The 21829-nt window shown below is 47.5% G+C and overlaps 1 protein-coding gene across 3 annotated transcripts in view; it reads left to right on the forward strand.

The window, feature by feature from the left end:
* LOC138281243 (LYR motif-containing protein 2-like) overlaps positions 1 to 21829 on the forward strand; it is a 106708-nt gene that overhangs the window by 20882 nt on the left and 63997 nt on the right. Inside the window, exon 2 of one of the 3 annotated variants that reach the window (XM_069219566.1) lies at positions 21010 to 21150. The exons of the other annotated variants lie outside the window; for them this stretch is intronic. Within the exon in view, the coding sequence (XP_069075667.1) occupies positions 21010 to 21150 (141 nt within the window). The remainder of the gene's footprint in view (positions 1 to 21009; positions 21151 to 21829) is intronic. 3 annotated transcript variants of the gene reach the window in all.

A 21829-nucleotide genomic window follows, 5' to 3' on the forward strand; every position in this document is an offset into this window, starting at 1 on the left:
TCACTGTTTTAAACCTCTATTGGCCTTTGATGTTCCACAAATCGTTGTGTTTTAAACTGTCCAGCCCACAGGATCCGTTCCAAGTCTCTATGCTGACACGTTCACATAGTCGGAGCAGTTTGATGTTTTTTGCCCTAAAAGACATCATGCTTCTCCCATCTTTAGCTTGCTGTTTGCATTTTATTGCAGCATTCGTCCCTTCCACCTCCTCCATTGTCTCTGCGGTAACCCTTTGAGAGACTTGTGGCGCTTTCACAACAGGATTGTCTCTTATGATATTGAGAACTAAATGTAGCCATGCCTTTCTCGGACCTGAGTGCAGCACTTAGGAAGGACTTTTTAAGCATTCAGTCATGCTTGACTCACCCACTGATAATTAAAACAGGCGCTGGCCATAATTTTGTTTCAACTTGCTGCACATTCGGAGTTTAAAAGAGATTAAAATGAAAAAATACTATGACTTAACATAGCTCTTATGTAAGTTAGTTTCTCTCGATCTATTCCAAAGACCTTATCATAATCTAGGTTTCAAGTGTAGCCAGATCTTCAAAAATGTAACTGTAAACAATTTCAACTTTTAATTATAATAATAGACTACAGTGTTTTGGGCAAGAGACATTTAAAATAGTAGTCACTTGGACAGTAATTTGGGAAGGAGACAGTCACATTTCTATTGAATGTTGCACACAGAGAGATACAACTGTTTGTTGAAAATCACACAGTGCATCATTGGGTGCGCAGTGGCCTGAATCACCAGTGTCTCCATACCCACTCTCCTTTGCTCTCACACGGAGACACGGCCTGCTTCCTAAAAGAGGAAGTAACGCCTGCCTTGAGCGGCCACGCTAAATTTAAACAGCCAGAGCGGCCAACTTTGGAGCTCTGGAACCAGTTTTGAGTCTTGGCGTCTGCTCAACATCCTGTGATTCTGGGCAAATCACTAAATGTCACAGTCCCTACCATACACAAATGTGCCCTTGTGTCATGTAACTAGTACTCATGTAAAGCGCTCTAATACATTTGAGTTGAGTTGGCGCTATATTAAACTGCAAAAACGAAACTGCTTTTCAGTCTCGTCTGCTTCACAAATATGAAAGTAATTAATCCCTCTTTTTCGTTTGTCTGTATCCCTCCCTGCTGAATATTTACTTGTTACAATTACAGCCTAACGATATTTTCCCGAAAAATCCCTGGTTTGTAATTTCTCGACCACACAGTATATTTATACAAAGATATTTGTTTGGAGTAGGTGTACTGGTTTTCAATGGTCTCACCATTTTTCCAACTTAATCCTACATGTTTCTGTTGTTTCTTGAAAAACAAGGTTGATCTGTGCATGTAAATGTTGTTTGTGCAGTTGTGAGTTTGCGGATTGTAGTCGCACAGTGTTGTGTTAACACAATTCATTGAATCAGACTGCATGACCAGTTGTGTAGTAATTGTATAACTATTCAATCCCTGGTGGCACAGCACCCAGGATAATGTGCTGCATATAATGGGCCTGATTCTAACCGCGGCGGGCGGCGGTCGCCGCCCGCCATGCGGTTCCCGCAAAATGACCGCACCGCGGTCACAAGACCGCAGCGGCCATTCTGGCTTTCCCGCTGTGCTGGCGGGCGACCGCCAAAAGGCCGCCCGCCAGCACAGCGGGAAAGACCCAGCAACGATGAAGCCGGCTCCGAATGGAGCCGGCGGAGTTGCTGGAGTGCGACGGGTGCAGTAGCACCCGTCGCGAATTTCAGTGTCTGCTAGGCAGACACTGAAATTCTTTTTGGGGCCCTCTTATGGGGGCCCCTGCAGTGCCCATGCCATTGGCATGGGCACTGCAGGGGCCCCGTGGCACCCCCTACCGCCATCCTGTTCCTGGCGGGAGACCCGCCAGGAACAGGATGGCGGTAGGGGGTGTCAGAATCCCCATGGCGGCGGAGCGTGCTCCGCCGCCATGGAGGATTCTGCAGGGCAGCGGAAAGTCGGCGGTACACCGCCGACTTTCCGTTTCTGGCCGCGGCTGAACCGCCGCGGTCAGAATGCCCAGCGGTGCACCGCCAGCCTGTTAAACGGTGCTACCGCGGTCATTCGCCCTGGCGGTTTTTACCGCCAGGGTTAGAATGACCCCCAATGTCCCCAACATGTGACCTATTGGCTGTGCCAATGCTTGTTTACTTCTGAATCTCTGTTTAAGGCAGGGTCTTTTTCTAAGTCTAAGCTACAATCAGCAAGGATACGCCATATCTCAAAGTATATCCAGCCATGGATGACAGTGGCCATGGCCTACAGTGAAAACGTATGATATAAACTTTTGTGGAGTCTTAACAGCTAAATGTAGTTTTAACTCCTTTTACCCTTTAGATGTTTCCTCAGAAGTATGAATGTGTTGGTGTTGGACAGTATTTGTGATAAGTGGAATTCAGAACTGATTTCTGCTTAAACACAAGAGTACATCCTCCTAAATTGGGAGAAATAAACAATAAGTTATCTAAATAATAATAGGGTAAGGAAGTGGGAAATCAGGGATTTTGTTAACCGCGATGCTGCTCTGTGTTTACATGCTCCTGTGTGAGTGTGGAGTGAATGTAGCTTTAGCCAGCCACAAATTCAAAGAGCAACTTCTGGAACTTATATAAAGGCAAACAATGGCCCCCGATTGTGGGAAACTTCTTCTCCTTGCAGGATAACAATGGTAGTGTCTGACATTCCTGATTTTAGAGACTGAAGAAGGACAAAGTAGGAGGCGTTAATGAAAAACTCTGGGCCAATGAAGAACAGAAAGATGTTTTATAACCATGAAGTCCCTCTTGTAAAGATCGTGTTAGTGTCGAAAACCGCACGTCTTGATTTTAAATAAAGGATTGATAATATTTTAGCACTGTTCTGTAATTTGTCTGCTGGTGGACTGTAATATTGAAGAACATTTAAAAATAGTTGGTGGTCACCGTCCCCACAAGCCTGAGATGTTAAATAAATAGTTGGTATTCACCGTGTCCATAAGACTGAGGTATTAAATAGTTGGTGGTCACTGTGCCCAAAAGCCTGAGATATTAAATAAATAAATAGTTGGTAGTCCCCATGCCCAGAAGACTGAGGAGGTAATTCCAACCCTGGCGGAGCCTGTCAGTCACACCTCTTCCTAGGCGTGCGCTGAACTCAAAATATCGTTTTATACAAGATACCTCAATATTTGGATAGATTTGAAAAGCTTCAAGAATACGGTTTATCTTTGAGAATACTGCCGTCCTTTCACTGGTACCCATAGTATCTCTAACATACTCCCAACAATTGTTCTTTTGAATACCCCTCACCGTGCACAACCACCTAGACCATATTGTATGGTAGTGGACACTGCAGGAGATTTCCAGTAATCTCATTCCCCCGTCCCGTTACCCCGGATCTCAGTCACTCGCACCACGAGCCCACAAACAGTGGAAGTGTGCTTCATTAATCATAAGAGAAGCACGGATTACTCGCTCAGACGTTTCTGGAAGCGTTCAGTTACTTTCTGCAGTAACTATTTCATTGAAAGTGAGAGTGACTCAGGGAACATGTTAACCACCCGTGTGTCATGTTTGTTTGGGGAAACTCGTGACAAAGACCGTGTGGTGTTAACTTTACACCTGCAGCGTATTTTCTCATGTTCTTTCTTTCCAAAACATGTAAGTTCTCGATCACCCGTTGTAAGAAGTTGTCCATCAAACAACACCTTTAAATCTAAAACAGTGACGAGGTTTAGTTTAAAAGGATGAGTGATTGATATGAAATGTCAGTGGAGTGAGATACAGTGATCGGACATGGAGTTTATATCCAATCACCGGGTATCTCTGGTGTGCACAGGCTTTGTACAGAGAAGCAGAAAGCGGCGAGAAGAGGGAGTTTGATATGCCCGGTGCATGTAGCGCCGAGAAACCTTTGAGCGCTTGACAGCCATTGTGCGGGATGGTACCGAAGGAGACTTACACCTCTGGGAGGGGGCGTGAAACAGCGCAGAGAAGCATGTCTGCAGATCACTGAACATGGTTCTCAGGACACCCCGAGAGAAGCCAGCCGCAGAGACTACTGACACTCATGGACCTTCACTAAGGTCTTGGATGCGAGATGTGAGTTTGAGAACTTTACCGAACCCCTTGGTCATCTAGGCCTTCGGGAGCCATCAAGGCGTAATCCATATGGTCCAGACAGGAAGTTCCAACCGCGATTAAAGGACTATGAGATCATCTAATAAACTTCTGACTTCTGTGGACCCCACTCTTAATCATTACTGGGCCCCAGACACCCCCACTGAATGATTATTGGAATCTGGGGGCTCCCAAGGTATTGGTACTGGAAGCCGGGGGGCCCTGGCTAAGCAATTTCGTTGATTTGGCCTGCAAAACAATACATAAAAAAATAGAAAAAAGTATCATTCATCAAACAAACGCACAATTAATAAAACATTTTATTTAATTCACAAACAAATTGAACAAGCATTTGCAATGCATCGGGTCTCGCGTTTGCTCGTGTTAGAGCTGATAGCGTTGTAAACTCATCACCCGACTTTTCACCTATCAGCAAAAGTGCATTTATGCACGTAACCCGAAAAAGTGCAATTAACTATGTAAAGCGCTCGACTTGTGCCAAGCGAGATCGCGCTAGTAAATTAGAGAAAAAGTAGTCCACGATCCGACAGAAAACAGCGGGCCTCGCATGTTTACAGTACTTGGTCCCTGCGCTGGAGGAGGGCTAGCCACCGGTAAAGGCATGACGTGTGCATTCCTTCGACTAATGAAAGCAAGCAGATTTTAATAGGCAAGCCCACGAACCAATGAAAAACACGGACGTGACGTCGACAGGGCTCGAGCCCTTTTCTAAACACTAAAGCGTCTCGCTACAATACGCATGCGCGAACGCATGCAGCGCAGGCTCGACCCTAAAAAGGATTACAATTTTACCTTTAATACGAAGGTTGGAAGTTTTCTCAATTCAATTGAAGCCACATATCTCCCGGAGTTTATCCTGTTTAATGCACATCATTGCTCTGCCTCCCAGTCTCAGGGTACTAGCTTCATTTGTAGCCTCCAAATTTCAAATTCCTTCACATTTAGGGAACGTTTTAAAGTTTCAATTTTACATTTTTCTTCTTTGTTTATGTACACTTTATTAATTAGCTAATATTATTTAATTTTCTAAGCAGTCGCGGCCCTCCTGAGAAGGCTCCAGGGACCCCAGGTTTAGAACCACTGGTGGTGTATTCAGCTCTTAGGCGCCTGCTATGGGATGTTTGTAGTTTATTGTATAAGGTCCTGTGTTTTATGTTAAAGGGAGGTGTGTGATGCCCTCTTGCAGATGCCCTCCTGCTGTTGCTGCCAGTGGATTCTGGGATCGGGGGGGGGGGAACCCGTGAGGTCCCCCGGGGGGTGGGGGGGGGGACAGAAGGCCTCAGTGGTTGGCAGGTGGCTAAGGTGGAGGTGTCATTGTAACTATAGTTATTTCCAATAAACTCCAATTATCCTTCCATTGCCAGAGCGGCTCCTTGTGAAGGGAGTTTCCAGCAGACCCAGTGTTGCAATCTCAGTCACAAAACCGGGCAGGCTGCGCGTCTCATGAACATGACTGCCAAAGAACACGTTATGTGTTTCAAACGGAAACCCCAGGATGCTACGCCCACCGTGCACCAGAGTACACATGGAACCACAGGCCTCAGAGAATGCAAAGGGCTGTTCTATTAAAAGCTGGGACTGGCTGAAACTGTCATGGGTGACATTAATAATACTCCATCAGGATAAGGTACCCACATGCAAAGGGAATGTTAGGACGTATTGTAGGAGGCTGGACTGGCTTGTAGTGAGTACCAAGGGGTACTTGCACCTTGCACCAGGCCCAGTTATCCCTTATTAGTGTATAGGGTGTCTAGCAGCTTAGGCTGATAGATAATGGTAGCTTAGCAGAGCAGCTTAGGCTGAACTAGGAGACGTGTGAAGCTACTACAGTACCACTTAGTGTCATATGCACAATATCATAAGAAAACACAATACACAGTTATACTAAAAATAAAGGTACTTTATTTTTATGACAATATGCCAAAGTATCTTAGAGTGTACCCTCAGTGAGAGGATAGGAAATATACACAAGATATATATACACAATAGCAAAAATATGCAGTATAGTCTTAGAAAACAGTGCAAACAATGTATAGTTACAATAGGATGCAATGGGGAAACATAGGGATAGGGGCAACACAAACCATATACTCCAGAAGTGGAATGCGAACCACGAATGGACCCCAAACCTATGTGACCTTGTAGAGGGTCGCTGGGACTATTAGAAAATAGTGAGAGTTAGAAAAATAACCCTCCCCAAGACCCTGAAAAGTGAGTGCAAAGTGCACTAAAGTTCCCCTAAGGACAAAGAAGTCGTGTTAGAGGAATAATGCAGGAAAGACACAAACCAACAATGCAACAACTGTGGATTTCCAATATAGGGTACCTGTGGAACAAGGGGACCAAGTCCAAAAGTCACAAGCAAGTCGGAGATGGGCAGATGCCCAGGAAATGCCAGCTGCGGGTGCAAAGAAGCTTCTACTGGACAGAAGAAGCTGAGGTTTCTGCAGGAACGAAAAGGGCTAGAGACTTCCCCTTTGGTGGACGGATCCCTCTCGCCGTGGAGAGTCGTGCAGAAGTGTTTTCCCGCCGAAAGAACGCCAACAAGCCTTGCTAGCTGCAAATCGTGCGGTTAGCGTGTTTGGACGCTGCTGAGGCCCAGGAGGGACCAGGAGGTCGCAAATTGGACCAGCAGAGAGAGGGGACGTCGAGCAAGACAAGGAGCCCTCTCTGAAGCCGGTAGCACCCAGAGAAGTGCCAGAAACAGGCACTACGAGGATGCGTGAAACGGTGCTCGCCGAAGTTGCACAAAGGAGTCCCACGTCGCCGGAGACCAACTTAGAAAGTCGTGCAATGCAGGTTAGAGTGCCGTGGACCCAGGCTTGGCTGTGCACAAAGGATTTCCGCCGGAAGTGCACAGGGGCCGGAGTAGCTGCAAAAGTCGCGGTTCCCAGCAATGCAGCCCAGCGAGGTGAGGCAAGAACTTACCTCCACCAAACTTGGACTGAAGAGTCACTGGACTGTGGGGGTCACTTTGACAGAGTCGCTGGATTCGAGGGACCTCGCTCGTTGTGCTGAGAGGAGACCCAAGGGACCGGTAATGCAGCTTTTTGGTGCCTGCGGTTGCAGGGGGAAGATTCAGTCGACCCACGGGAGATTTCTTCGGAGCTTCTGGTGCAGAGAGGAGGCAGACTACCCCCACAGCATGCACAAGCTGGAAAACAGTCGAGAAGGCGGCAGGATCAGCGTTACAGAGTTGCAGTAGTCATCTTTGCTACTATGTTGCAGGTTTGCAGGCTTCCAGCGCGGTCAGCAGTCGATTCCTTATCAGAAGGTGAAGAGAGAGATGCAGAGGAACTCGGCTGAGCTCATGCATTCGTTATCTAAAGTTTCCCCAGAGACAGAGACCCTAAATAGCCAGAAAAGAGGGTTTGGCTACCTAGGAGAGAGGATAGGCTAGCAACACCTGAAGGAGCCTATCACAAGGAGTCTCTGACGTCACCTGGTGGCACTGGCCACTCAGAGCAGTCCAGTGTGCCAGCAGCACCTCTGTTTCCAAGATGGCAGAGGTCTGGAGCACACTGGAGGAGCTCTGGACACCTCCCAGGGGAGGTGCAGGTCAGGGGAGTGGTCACTCCCCTTTCCTTTGTCCAGTTTCGCGCCAGAGCAGGGGCTAAGGGGTCCCTGAACCGGTGTAGACTGGCTTATGCAGAATTGGGCACATCTGTGCCCAACAAAGCATTTCCAGAGGCTGGGGGAGGCTACTCCTCCCCTGCCTTCACACCATTTTCCAAAGGGAGAGGGTGTCACACCCTCTCTCAGAGGAAGTTCTTTGTTCTGCCATCCTGGGCCAGGCCTGGCTGGACCCCAGGAGGGCAGATGCCTGTCTGAGGGGTTGGCAGCAGCAGCAGCAGCTGGAGTGAAACCCCAGGAAGGGCAGTTTGGCAGTACCAGGGTCTGTGCTACAGACCACTGGGATCATGGGATTGTGCCAACCATGCCAGGATGGCATAGAGGGGGCAATTCCATGATCATAGACATGTTACATGGCCATATTCGGAGTTACCATTGTGAAGCTACATATAGGTAGTGACCTATATGTAGTGCACGCGTGTAATGGTGTCCCCGCACTCACAAAGTTCAGGGAATTGGCTCTGAACAATGTGGGGGCACCTTGGCTAGTGCCAGGGTGCCCTCACACTAAGTAACTTTGCACCTAACCTTTACCAGGTAAAGGTTAGACATATAGGTGACTTATAAGTTACTTAAGTGCAGTGTAACGTGGACGTTATTTCACTCAGGCTGCAGTGGCAGGCCTGTGTAAGAATTGTCAGAGCTCCCTATGGGTGGCAAAAGAAATGCTGCAGCCCATAGGGATCTCCTGGAACCCCAATACCCTGGGTACCTCAGTACCATATACTAGGGAATTATAAGGGTGTTCCAGTAAGCCAATGTAAATTGGTAAAATTGGTCACTAGCCTGTTAGTGACAATTTAGAAAGAAATGAGAGAGCATAACCACTGAGGTTCTGGTTAGCAGATCCTCAGTGAGACAGTTAGGCACTACACAGGGAACACACACATATAGGCCACAAACTTATGAGCACTGGGGTCCTGACTAGCAGGGTCCCAGTGACACATAACAAACATACTGAAGACATAGGGTTTTCACTATGAGCACTGGGCCCTGGCTGGCAGGATCCCAGTGAGACAGTGAAAACACCCTGACATACACTCACAAACAGGCCAAAAGTGGGGGTAACAAGGCTAGAAAGAGGCTACTTTCTCACACGTATCCCATACAGTTCCATCACCCTGCAAAAATGGGAAGCTTGAAAGGTTCAATGAGGGACCTTCACCCATGACTTCTTCGTGGCATGCTTCATCATTGCGGCCCTCACTCAGAATGATGGTATATCTGAGTGGGCTCAGTCCGGGTTAGGGAGCCCTTGACATTGCAGGGATCGGACTGTCGAAAAATTATCTAGGCATAACCCAAAGTTAGAATTTATTGTAGGTTAACGATACGATCAAAAGCAGTGGTACGGGTGTAGAACCTGGGTTGACGCTTGGAGTGGATTATAGCCCTTGTGTCATTGGTCTACACATTTCAGCCAGCCACTGTAGGTCTGTGGGCCTTCGTCAGGACCGGAGTATATCCCTAAACAATATTTTCTGGAAGCCTATATTGATTCCTGGTTTGTGCACCATTTAGAAGACCACGCAACATGCCACACTCGTGCACACTTACATGCGTTTACATGGAGACACCTTGGTCATCTGGAAAACAGGGTTAAAAAAGAGATTATTGTAACGTGACATTAAGACATTGCATCTGAGTGAGGCACACTCGTGTGAGGCAGACATTGTGAACACTCTGCACTCTTACACACGTGATTGTGTTGAATGTGACACACTGCACACAGGGCAAGACTTGCTTCTGGTGACATTCTTATTTATTTGGTTACTACACGCTTTAGCACTCACCACAGCAGAGGGCATATAGTCCCCCAAAGGCTGTGCTGTGGCACTGGCATCTGTGGTCCCTGCAGGGCACAAGTCGGGGGTACACGTGGGTGGACGCCTTCCACCCACTACTTTCACAAGGTGGACGCGATCCACCCTGCAAATAAGAAGAAGCAGGGCTCTCTTGTAAAAGGCTGAATGTCCCGCGGTGTAATTTTCAGACACCGTGACACATTCAGCAGCGCCTGCGCCTTGTCTGCTTTCAAACCGAGCAGCAACGTGCAGGCGGGAGGGGGTTGTCCTAATGCAAGCTCCAGCCAATCACAAAGGCCAAATTTAAAGAGCCTTCAGGCCTTTTTTTGTTGGAATATTCTGTCTCGCACTTATCTGGAGCCTAACATCTAGATGTAAATGCAGTGGAGGGGAAACACAGGCTTACAGATTGTTAGCACTTCGCAAGCACTTAAGAGAGGAACACTTTGACTTTCTGCAGTCCCTGTATACGAGTAATATGCATTCACTGCTGAAAGAGGTCAGATGTGTTGGTCTGTCCCAGTATTTACACACAAATCAATTTAAATACCACTTTTTTTTATTTGTTATAGCGCTACTCATCAAACTGCAGGGTGTCAGAGTGCTTTAAATCAAACACACTTATTACATTGACATTTATTCACACTAGTTAGTACATCAATGTTCAGCATATGTTACATGAGACAGTGAGGGTTAGAGGGTGTGGGAGTCACATATCGTCCTTCATAGCTCACTGTGCTATATTAGAAGGAATACCATTTCTGAACTGCCAGTAACAAAGTATCTCTGTGTTAAGGACAGTAACCCACCCACCTATCTACATAATATAAACACCTGTCCTCTGCATCTTACAAGATGCGCTTTGCAAGAGACACATTAACCACCTATGTTACTTTGAGTTGTATAGGGCTCTAGACAAAACACTGAATTTTCCAGCAAATGTGTTAACCACCAAAGTTAGTTTTTCTCTCAGATTTACTAGGAACCCAAAGGTCTCTGCAGCAGGTGCCTTAACCCCAAAAGATATTTTAAAGTTCAGACTTTGCAACAATTAAGCAAAACAGATTTACTCTCCCGTTTTTTTCTTGTTGCCAGTTTCTTTGTGGCAGAGTTTTTAAAAACAAATGTGTAAGTTGAGGCACAGATGTTGCATTAGGGCTGCATCACTTTTCTGGTGCAACTCTGAGGCAAAAACTAGTTTGGGATTTATAGTGCCATACAAATCCTGGTTTAGTTGATTTGTTAAAAATCCCACCACAAACGCAAGGCAGCACATCGCCCTGCATTCTGTTACCATGCATCATGTAGGCATTACATGCGAGGAGTGTTTGTATGTATACTCATAATGCGCTCAAATGTACTCATGATAGACCTACCAAACATACGTGTGAGGTCTTTAGATCTAATGTCACTTATGAGGTCACTTCCTGCAAAATCATGGGTTATGATACCACTTTCTGTGATGTCACTTCCTGTAATGCCACATGCAGTGTCACGCACCGTGATGCCACTTGCATACTACCTAACTTGGTAGTCCCCCACTTATTTTGTTTTAGGACGTGTGCCCTGAGTCCCTGTAAGGAATTACAAGGTAACTCCTGTGATAATTAGCTTCAAAAAGTCCACTCAGCTGAAAAAAACTGGGGTGAATTTCTTTAGGAACTTATGCCTGTCTCCTCACCTGTTCTGTTTCCAGCCGCCACCCCTGTGTCTTGTCTGTATTTGCTCTGTGTGGTGTGTTCCTACCCTATTCCCCATGCTGTGTGGCCGAGGAGCAGTCACATGATCAGTGTAATTGCTTGAGATACATATGATGCGTAAGACGTCACACGCACGTCAGTGTCGTCCTTTCAACCGTCATTGTCATTACCCTCCTGGGAACATTTGGATCACTCTCCTGACTTCGAAAGTGTCTCCTCTATTTGTTTATTTTCTGTTTTATTTAATAACAATGGGAAATATTTACATGGACAAAGTCTAGCATAAATTCAACGAGTGATGAAGGCTGTTAAAGCATTGTAGTAGCGTTGGGACGTGACTGATGGATACAGGGAGGTTCATGGGTGCGCGGATGGAAAAGGCCTACTGCCTTATTTTTTTATTTATTTTTTTACCCTTCTAAGTCTTCGGTCTGACGGTGTCCAGACTGCGGGTGTACTGAGCACCACCGGCGGTGGTCAGCTTGTCTGCAAGACGAGCGTGGGTGCTGGTCATGATGGCTTTGTAAATGATATCATACACATTAAAGTAGCTGAGCCGCCAAACTTATAGTCACAAAAGAGAGAGGATCCAAATCTTTTTATCCATTGTACATCAACAAACTACCATACAATCTGCCCATGGATTCATCCAAGAATTGGAATAGACGCCTCACCCACTGATCGTGGTATGCGTCAATAGAGGCGGTCTGTCCACACCCTGGTAAGATAATACTACCAGTGCGGACTCAACCAAAAGTCTTGGGAGAACTTGTATAAAATATCAGCTGGGTAAATGCAGGGATCCAGATCCTTTATATAAAAATACCTGTTGGTATACTCAAAGGATATCCTTTATGAAAGGGTTCCAAGGGTATGAATAAAAACCAAATACTTTGGGTCAGATATGGGCACAAAGTAACAAAGGGCCCTAATCATAAGCCACAGTGAGACAGAGGACTGGAAAAGCTAATTTGCAGTATACACTATATGATATTATAAATATGGATACACATGGCAGGCAGGAGAAGAAAACAACATCCTTATAACAGTTGCCCACATAAATTGTACAAAATCCATAGGACTAGTAGGTAATTCTGAATACAAACCATAACACATACCAGTTCCTCGTGGCCTACTTGGAATTATGTGGTATTGAACAGAATGGGCTGATGATCCCACAGCCCAGCCAGCCACAAAAGCAGCTAACATCTATTGTCTGTACCAACACGGCGCAGCATAGTGCACGACATACTGGTACTAGGATGACATCCTAGCTTTGGTTAAAAAAATTAAAAAAAGGCTGCAGAGTGAGCATTCCTGTAAAACAGGCCTCTCTACATAGGCCATTTACTACCAGTTTCCTTCAAGACATCAAACTGTTGTACCCCCACCTGCCTCTGCTTGAGGTTCAACCCATATAAATGATGGATGTCTCAAAAGTCATACCCACCTTCAGGAAGTCTTCACTTTGAACAGACATCTACAAATATCCCCCAGAGCTGTTTCCACTCATCACTAGTCCATCAAGGCCTCCCTGTGATTGGTTGTTAAGAATCTTAATAATGTTGTGTCAACACTAAAATCTTGCCTACCTACAAGTAGTGTCATGCCCACATGTGCTCATAAAACCCAGGAAACCATGGTCGCCTCCCAGATCTCCTGAACTTTAAAGAAGGATGGCCTGATAAGTATATATCTCTTAAGCTATATACCACACCTTTGGTCTACAATCCCCCTCTTAAACCTAGAAGGAATCCTGAGCACTTGTGACGAAAGCAGTGCTTGTGCACTCATGCTGTTGGACCTTTTTGCGACCTTCGATACCACGGAGTGCGGTGTACTATTAGACATACTGTCAGAGTCCAACCGGTATCCCTTCACATGGATAAATTCTTTCTTGGAGCACCGAATGGGGCGTTTCCTCTCTCTCTGCCTGCATCACTTGAGACCGACCCCAGGGATGTGCCAGTCCTTTTTTAATGTTTACGTGAACCCCCTGCCTTGCAGCTCCGCACACTATAAGAGCACTTCCACATGTATGCGGATGATATCCAGATACTTTACACCGTAGGTGGGACCTTGGTGATGGCACCAGATCGTCGGTGGTCTGCAGCAAATACAGTACTGAATGCATCACAGCCTGCCCTGCCTAAATGGGGAGAAAGGAGAAACCAGTTTTCTAGGTTTAGTGAATCCAACTGCCCTCCCTTTCGAATGGTCAGACGCACTTGCAGCTCCTGGTCAGAAGGTCCACACTTTAGGGGTCCAGTTTAAGAGCAAGCTCTCCTTGAACCTCAAACTTTTAGTCCCATTCATAAATGGTGGGTCCCCCTCATTCGTCAACTACCTCAAATATCGCCCTGCTCCTCGGACTAGCAGCATCTGAACGGTACTGCAGCAATGCCTTACTCACGGCCTACCAACTAAAGCCTGGCTTATATTTCAGCGGACGGGTTACTCCGTCACAACGGTGACTGATCTCCGGTCTGCCAAAATAGAAATCCCATAGGATATAGTGGAATTTATATTTCGACGCTCGGAATATCTGTCCCCGGTGTGACGGAGTCACCTGTCCGCGGAAGTTTAAATCAGGCCCCAAGTCACCTATTATGCTCCACAGACCACACAACTCGTTTTATTCAGATATCAGTGCGATCACGGCACAGCCGGACTGAAGGCCACTTTCCTCAGCCATTCCTTGAATGTAGCTGTGGTTCACGACACATGAAGTGTCTCAGTTCCCACAGTCCAGTGGGATGGGTGAGTGGTGAGTTTGTTTTGTTGCTTCTTCCATGTTGTGCAGCTGTTCACTGAGTTCAGAACCCACTCACCTTTCGATGCTTGAAAACCCGAGTGAGTCCCCTTCTGTGCTGTGAGGAAAGCGAGCACTGATCCTTTACAGTTTATTTCAACTATGAGTGAGAGAATCCTCGAAGGGATGTCCATGTTTATTCCAATCACCTACCCGCAGCTAGTAAATCAGTAACCTGCCTGACTCTATCATGGCACCAGCACACGTCTCAGCCCAGGGCCTGATGCATAAATAAATCCACGTGTTTCCTCACTACAGATGGCGGCGCAGCCGCCGTGAACTGGCCCCTCGGCGGCGTGTCACTCTGAGAAGGTTCCTGAAGAGAACCTCAGGATTTCAGCCAATGTAATCTGCACATAGGGGCAAAAGGTCAGACCGCCCTTCGCCATTGGTTGGGTGTAGCTGTCATTCATGGAGTTTCATCCTTGCATTAGGGCACATCAGCATGTTGTTGGTGCAGGAGTGTGGCAGCACTGGAGGCAGCACTGGTGGCGGCAGCACTGGTGGCGGCAGCACTGGTGGAGGCAGCACTGGAGGAGGCAGCACTGGAGGAGGCAGCACTGGAGGAGGCAGCACTGGAGGAGGCAGCACTGGTGGCAGCACCGGAGGGAGCTGTACAATTTTAACATATTTGGATGTGAGTCAGCATCTCACTCTGCAGCACTCGGCGTGAGATTTGGTTGACCTTGTTCTAATGTGCCTCGTCTTCCTGCCTGCTCTTCCCCTTCCACAGCATCTTGTCTAGGTCTTGTCTGCAAGACATCTCATGTACTATCAGTGGTGAGGCATATTGTCAGTTCACAGTGGGCTTGGATCCTGCCCCTTGCTTACCATTGGTTGGCTTTATTGTCACTCTCATTTGCTTGCTTTGTGTTCCTCGGTGTATGTGGGCTTTCATTCCTCTTCTAGACCCTCCCCTGGACTATGGATGCACAATTTGTCTCCTTTCACTGCATGCTTCCCAAGGATTACTTTTTATTGTTTGTTTAAGCACCCCACAAGAGTGCATGTGTTTTCCAGGTATCCCCCTTGTGTACTTTTCTCTATCCTCCACGTTCCAATCTCTCACCCACATTCTTCTCACCACTATCTCCACGTTGCTCTCGGTCACCTGTTTTCTTTTCTCCCACCCGTGTCCTCTGTGTTGCTGCTATCCCCATTCACCCCCTAGTGTTGCTTTCCCCACCAAATCCCCCAGTTTTGCTTTCCCCACCCACAGCCTAAGTGTTGCATTCAAGTGTTGCATTCAAGTGTTGCATTCAAGTGTTGCATTCAAGTGTTGCATTCAAGTGTTGCATTCAAGTGCTGCATTCAAGTGCTGCATTCAAGTGTTGCATTCAAGTGTTGCATTCAAGTGTTGCATTCAAGTGTTGCATTCAAGTGTTGCATTCAAGGGTTGCATTCACAGTGTTGCATTCACAGTGTTGCATTCACAGTGTTGCATTCACAGTGTTGCTTTCAATATGTTTCTTTCAGTGTGCCACCCCCCATTGTTGCTTTCCCCTACAGTGTTTCTTCCCCCAGAGTTTCTTTCCCTACACACCCCACCCTATGTTATTTCTGAGTGTTGCTTTCGACCCCCATCTTCCCACTGTTGCGTTCCTCCACCCAGTCCCTCAGTGTTGCTTCCCCCAGTGTTGTTTTCCCCACCTATCAGACCCGGTGTGCTTTTCCCAACCTACCACTCCAGTATTGCTTTTCTCAACCTACCACACCAGTTTTGTCCCCCCCCCCCAAGTGTTGCTTTCTCCTCCTCCCCCCAGTGTTGCTTTCCCCCACTCCCCAGCATTGCTTTTGCCCAATAACCCCACCTACCCCCTGGTGTTGCTTTCCATATGTTGCTTTTTCCCACCCACCCCTCCAGTATTGCCTTCCCACCCCGCAAGGATTGCTTTCCCCCACCTTCCACAGTGGTTCTTTCTTCACCCTCACACTCCATGTTGCTTCTGCCCCCACCGACACCCCCGTGTTCCCCACCTGTTTTAACAAAAAACATTTTCACATAGTATTTATTTTTTTATCTTTTCAGTTACTGATCAGGGTTTGTGAGAAAGTAGCCTCTTTTTTAACATGGTTACCCACATTTTTGGCCTGTTTGTCAGTGTGTTTGACTGTGTCACTGGGATCCTGCTAGCCAGGACCCCAGTGCTTATGGTTTGTGGTCTACTTGTCAGTATGTTTCACTGTTTTTGTCAGTATGCTTGACTGTGTCACTGGGATCCTGCTAACCAGGACCCCAGTGCTTATGTTCTCTCTGTCCCAAATTTGTAACTACATACTGGTAACCCAGTATTTCATCGCGAATTGGCATACTGGTGCCTCCTTATAAGTCCCTAGTATATGGTACTTAGGTACCCAGGGGATCCCTATGGGCTGCAGCATTAGTTTTGCCTCCATAGAGACCCAATGCAAAGGCTTCTTCGCGACTGCCATTGCAGCCTGTGTGTAATGGTACATGCACAATTTCACAGCCATTTACACTGCACCAGGTTACTTATAAGTCACCTATATGTCAGGCCTTCAGACCCTGAAGGCTGGGTGCAAAGTACCTGTGTGTGAGGGCACCCCTGTACTAGCAGACGTGCCCCATGTCTCCAGGCCCATTTTCCCAGACTTTGTGAGTGCGGAGACGCCATTTTACACGTACACTGGACATAGGTATTGACCTATGTTCAGTTTCAAAATGGTAACTCCGAATATGGCCAAGTAAGGTGTCTAACAACTGGGAATTGTACCCCAATACTGATTCTAGTATTGGTTGTACAATCCCATGCACTCTGGGGGCTCCACAGTGGACCTCCAGTACTGCCATACCAGCCTTCTAAGATTTTCCAGGCAGCCCCAGCTGCTGCCACCAAACAGACAGGTTTCTGCCCTCCTGTTTCTTGAGCGAGCAGCTCAAGCCCAGGAAGGCAGAACAAAGGATTTCCTTTGGGAGAGCGGTGTCACACCCTCTCTCTTTGGAAATATGTGTCCCAGAGCCTCTGGAAATGATTTGAAGGGCACAGATGGAGCCCTCCTTGCATAATCCAGTCTACATTGGTTCAGGGACCCCCAGTCCCTGCTCTGGCGCGAAACTGGACAGAGGAAAGGGGACTGACCACTCCCCTCTCTATCACCATCCCAGGGCTGGTGCTCAGAGCTCCTCCAGAATGTCCCAGTGTTTTGCCATCTTGGATTCCAAGGTAGTGGGGCACTCTGGGAGCATCTGAGTGGCCAGTGCCAGCAGGTGACGTCAGAGCCCTACCCTGTTTACCCTATCCGAGCTTACCTGTTTAGGTGACCAATCCCCCTTTCAGGGCTATTTAGGGTCTCTCCTCTGGGTGTTTCTTCCGATCTGGATTGCAAGGCACCAGCAGGAATCCTCTGCATCCTTTACTTCATCTTCTACTGACGAAACAACCGCTGACCGCTCCAGGAACTCTACAAAACTGCAACAAAGATGCAAAGATGACTTCTGCAACATTGTAACTTCAGCTCCTGCCAGCAACTGCAACAGTTTCCAGGTCATGCATCCTCCAAGGACTGCCTGTCTTCGGCCTGCACCAGAAGAACCGAAGGAATCTCCGGTGGACTGATGGAGTCACTTCCCTCCTTCAGCAGGCACCTCTCTGCAGCGATGACCGGTGGCGTGAGTCCCCTCTCCAGATGACAAGTGTGGATCCAGCAACACGGGTGGTGGACTAAAGTCAACCCAACAGTCCCAAGGTCCAGCTGTCTCACTTTGGTGGAGGTAAGAGCTTGCCTCCCCAAGCAAGACAGTACCCCTGTGACTTGCAGTTGCCAAGGCTTGTGTGCTACCTTCCAAGAAGTTCGAAATGCACAGCACATCTTAGGCCCCCAGCGCTCCTTCCTTCGATGCACAGCTTCCTGAGTGGTTCTCCAGTGGTGTGGGATCCCTTTGAGTCGTGCTGCGTGGGCCTCCATTTGCTCCTTCTTTGTCCCCGTGCTGTGGGACTCTTGTGCATGCTGCCTGGTCTTCTGAGGGCTCTCTGAGTTGCTGAGAACCCCCTCTGTCTCCCCCTCCTGGGTAGAGGCCATCAGGTCCATCCTGGTCCCGAGCAGCGCCATTTTCTGCTAACCGCATGCTTTGCATGTTCCAAGGCTTGTTGGCGGAATCCAGCGACACAAACCAGACTGCAAGAATCCATCCGACGTGGGACATCTCCTGCACCAACCAGAAACCTGCATCTGTCTTCTTGGGTGCATAACTGACTTTGTCTTCTCACTAGTGGTTCTTCTTTTGCACCTTCATCCGGGTTAGCAGGGGCTCCTGTTCTCCCTGGACTCTTCAGTGCTTCTTGGACTTGGTTCCCTTCTTCCACAGGTCTTCAGGTCCAGGAATCCATTGTTGGTGTCTTGCAGTCTCTTCTAGTTCTTGCATAATATTCTATCACAACTTCTTGTGTGTTTCATGAAACTTGCTGTGTTTTACTCATGTTTCCTGGGCTCTGGGGTGGGTTCCATTACTTACCTTTGGTGTTTGCTTACACTCCCAGCGCCCCTCTACACACTATACTTGCCTAGGTGGGAAACTGACTTTCGCATTCTTTCATGTGTGTGAGTACTGTGTAACTACAGTGGTATTGCAAGAGCTTTGCATGTCTTCTAGTTTAGCCTTGGCTGCTCAGCTACAGCTCCCTCTAGACAACTTGGCTGCTAGACACTGACTACATTTCATTAATAAGGGATAACTGGACCTGGTTTAAGGTGTAAGTACCTCTGGTACCCACTACAAACCAGGCCAGCCTCCTACAGGTTTAGACTGAAACCTCAGCAGGTTTTATGTGTAATTGTGGTTAACATATTATGATCGTAAACTTTCAAAACTAGAAAGGGGAGTGGAAGTGACTTTGTCTCAGATAGTGAAACAGAACTAACGTCTGAAAAAGAAACAGGAAGACGTTCAAGTTGTTTTGGGTTTTGGTACAAGGCCATACGAGGCACAAACATTACAACTTGTAAGGTATTGTTAATTATCTCTCCATCAAAGTTAAACGGAGCACTGGAGGACAACAGTATGCACTCATCCATCCACTTATTCATTCATCCACACTTTCACTCGCCTTTTCATTCATATGTGCGCTGACTCATCCACTCATCACCCGTCTGTCCATGTACTCACTCAGTTACTCACTCACCATCACTGACAGTCACCCATCCATAGCTGCCCAGTGAATTACTTGCCGATCAGGCACTCATCCATCCGTCTATGCCTTGTCATTCACTAATTCATCCACATGTCCACGCATGAACGTACACACACGCCAACCATTGTTTATGCGCTTTTACTAAGAAAACACGCTCAGAGATGTATTGGTTTTGTCAGTGCTTATTTTTCTAATCTTGCGTATTACGATTCCCATAGGATATAATGGGTTTGTAATGAGGCGAGCGCACGTTTGTGAAGGGTGAAGCAGAGACAAAGGGGGAGCAGTGCATATAAAGGTAATAAGACCAGGGGCGGCCCCTCCACTATGGTGGAGGAACGCTGCCCCGCTGCTGAAAGGCAGCAAAAAAATAAAATGATAATACAGCTATTGTATTATTGTTTTATTTTTCGCTTCCTCGTTGTAGGGCGCAGGGGCTATCTTCGTCATCAGGGAGAGCAGTAGTGTGCAGTCTAAGTGTGTATGTCAGCTTGGCTAGCCGTCCAAGGCCGGCCAAACTGACATGCGCACTTAGAACTCTCCACCCGGTCTGTGTTGCACAGCTCGGGTAAAGAACCAGTGCAGGCTCCCAGTCCCCAGCTGAGCGGCATTTCAGGCAGCTCCGACCAATCCAGGAGCTTCTCTTGTGCTGGGTAAAAGCATGAGAGAAGCATCTGGATTGGATGGGGAGAGAAGACATAGAAGCACAGAGGCGGCGAAGAACACAGAGGGGCAGGTAAGTGGGGTTTAAAAAATATATATTGCATGCATACATAATCACACTCTCACCTGCTAACATGCACCAACACACATTTAAAAACGTTTTTAGTTATCTCAGTTGCCAGAGAAAGTCTTATTTCAGCTAATTGTACTCTACTTTTATCACAATAATAGTTAAAAACATAATTTTCTTCACTATTAGTGTAATTAAAAACTTGATAGAAAACAAGAACAAGTGCACCCCAACAGAACCCCAGGACGAGATGCAGCTCTATTCCAGGCATAGATCTCCCCTGCCCCCGAGGTCAGGAGTTACCCCTAAATGACACCCATAGGGTACAGCTCACAAAGTAGTCCACAAATTCGATCTGCGTGCACAAATTTAGTTAACACCGGTCGGTGTGAGGTGGGGGAGGGATAGGGTGGGAGCAGCCCAAGAAAGCATGTGAGTAAACTGTACCAGGGGCAGCTTAGGAAAGCAGAGCCCCCTCCAGTTATCGTGTACCCCAAAGGATGAGGCCTTGAGTACTGAGAGAGGGGCACGGCTGGGGTGTAATTTCACATGAGCCCAGTGCCGTGTAAAACAGCTGATGAGTGTGTGCCTCAGTGCAAAGAATCTATGGAGCATGGGTTAGAAAACTGGTCTGTTGGGCGCCCCATGGAAGCTGATCATGTGGAGCGAGTTATAAGCACCATTGCAGGCCGCTGGCATGAAGATTACAGCGCCCTGACGCAATGCCTCTCCTCTGATTTATCAGGGGCATGAGAGAAGCAGAGAGTCACGGGCAGCCATGACAGGACGCTTCCTTCCCCCACTCCCGTCCTACAAGCTGCACCCAGTTAGATGGGTTCTTCATAGCCTTGGAATGTCCCTTGGACTTGCCAAAGTGTGAGGTGGTTGAGCTTGCAGAAGCTGCTTCTCAAAGGAAAGAGGAGAGTCTGCCTGTAGCACTGGGTAGGGTGGATCACTCCTGACCATGAGATGGACAGAGGGGTCTGTGTGGGTCACATATGATGGGGAACTCACTGTTGACCAGCATCAATGACTTTATTTTGCAGTTTCTAAGGAGGCAGCAGGTCCTTGGCTTGTACAGGAAGATCTTACAGACCACTCGTCAGATACCCAATGAAGCCGACCGTCGGTATGTGAAGGAGTGGGCGCGGGAGGAGTTCAAACGCAACAAGGACGCCACCGATGAGGTAAGGGCAGGAATGAGCTAAATGTGAGAGGACTGTAGGTAGAACGAAGAAGAGGGAGTCAGTGGTGGGTCAGACACCAGAGGGGGGGGGCAGTGATGGGCTAAAGCTATGATGGAGTCAGTGGTAGGTCAGACACCAGAGGGTGTTAGTGATGGTTTAAAGCTATGATGGTGTCAGTGGTGGGTCAGAAGTGAGAGGAGGAATCAGTGATGGCCAAAAGCTATGATGGAGTGAGTTGTGGGTCAGACACCAGTTGGAGTCAGTGATGAGTTGAAGCTGTGATGCAGACAGTGGTGGGTCACACATCAGAGGGAGTCATTGATTCCATAAAGCTATGAGTGAGTCAGTGGTGGGTCGGACACCAGAGGGAATCGGGGATGGCTTAAAGCTATGATGGAGTCAGTGGTGGGTCAGTGACAGCCTAAAGCTATGGTGGAGTCTGTGCTGGGTCGGACACTAGAGGGAATCAGTGATGGGTTAAAACTATGATTGAGTCTGTGGTGAGTCAGACACCAGAGGGAGACAGCGATGTATTAAACCTATGATGGAGTCAGTGGTGGGTCAGTGATGGCCTAAAGCTATGATGTAGTTAGTGGTGGGTCAGACACTAGAGGGAGTCAGTGATGCGTTAAAGCTATGATGGAGTCAATGGTGGGTCAAACACCAGAGGAAGTCAGTC

This window comes from Pleurodeles waltl, unplaced genomic scaffold (assembly GCF_031143425.1).
Source record: "Pleurodeles waltl isolate 20211129_DDA unplaced genomic scaffold, aPleWal1.hap1.20221129 scaffold_73, whole genome shotgun sequence".
Classification (NCBI taxonomy): domain Eukaryota; kingdom Metazoa; phylum Chordata; class Amphibia; order Caudata; family Salamandridae; genus Pleurodeles; species Pleurodeles waltl.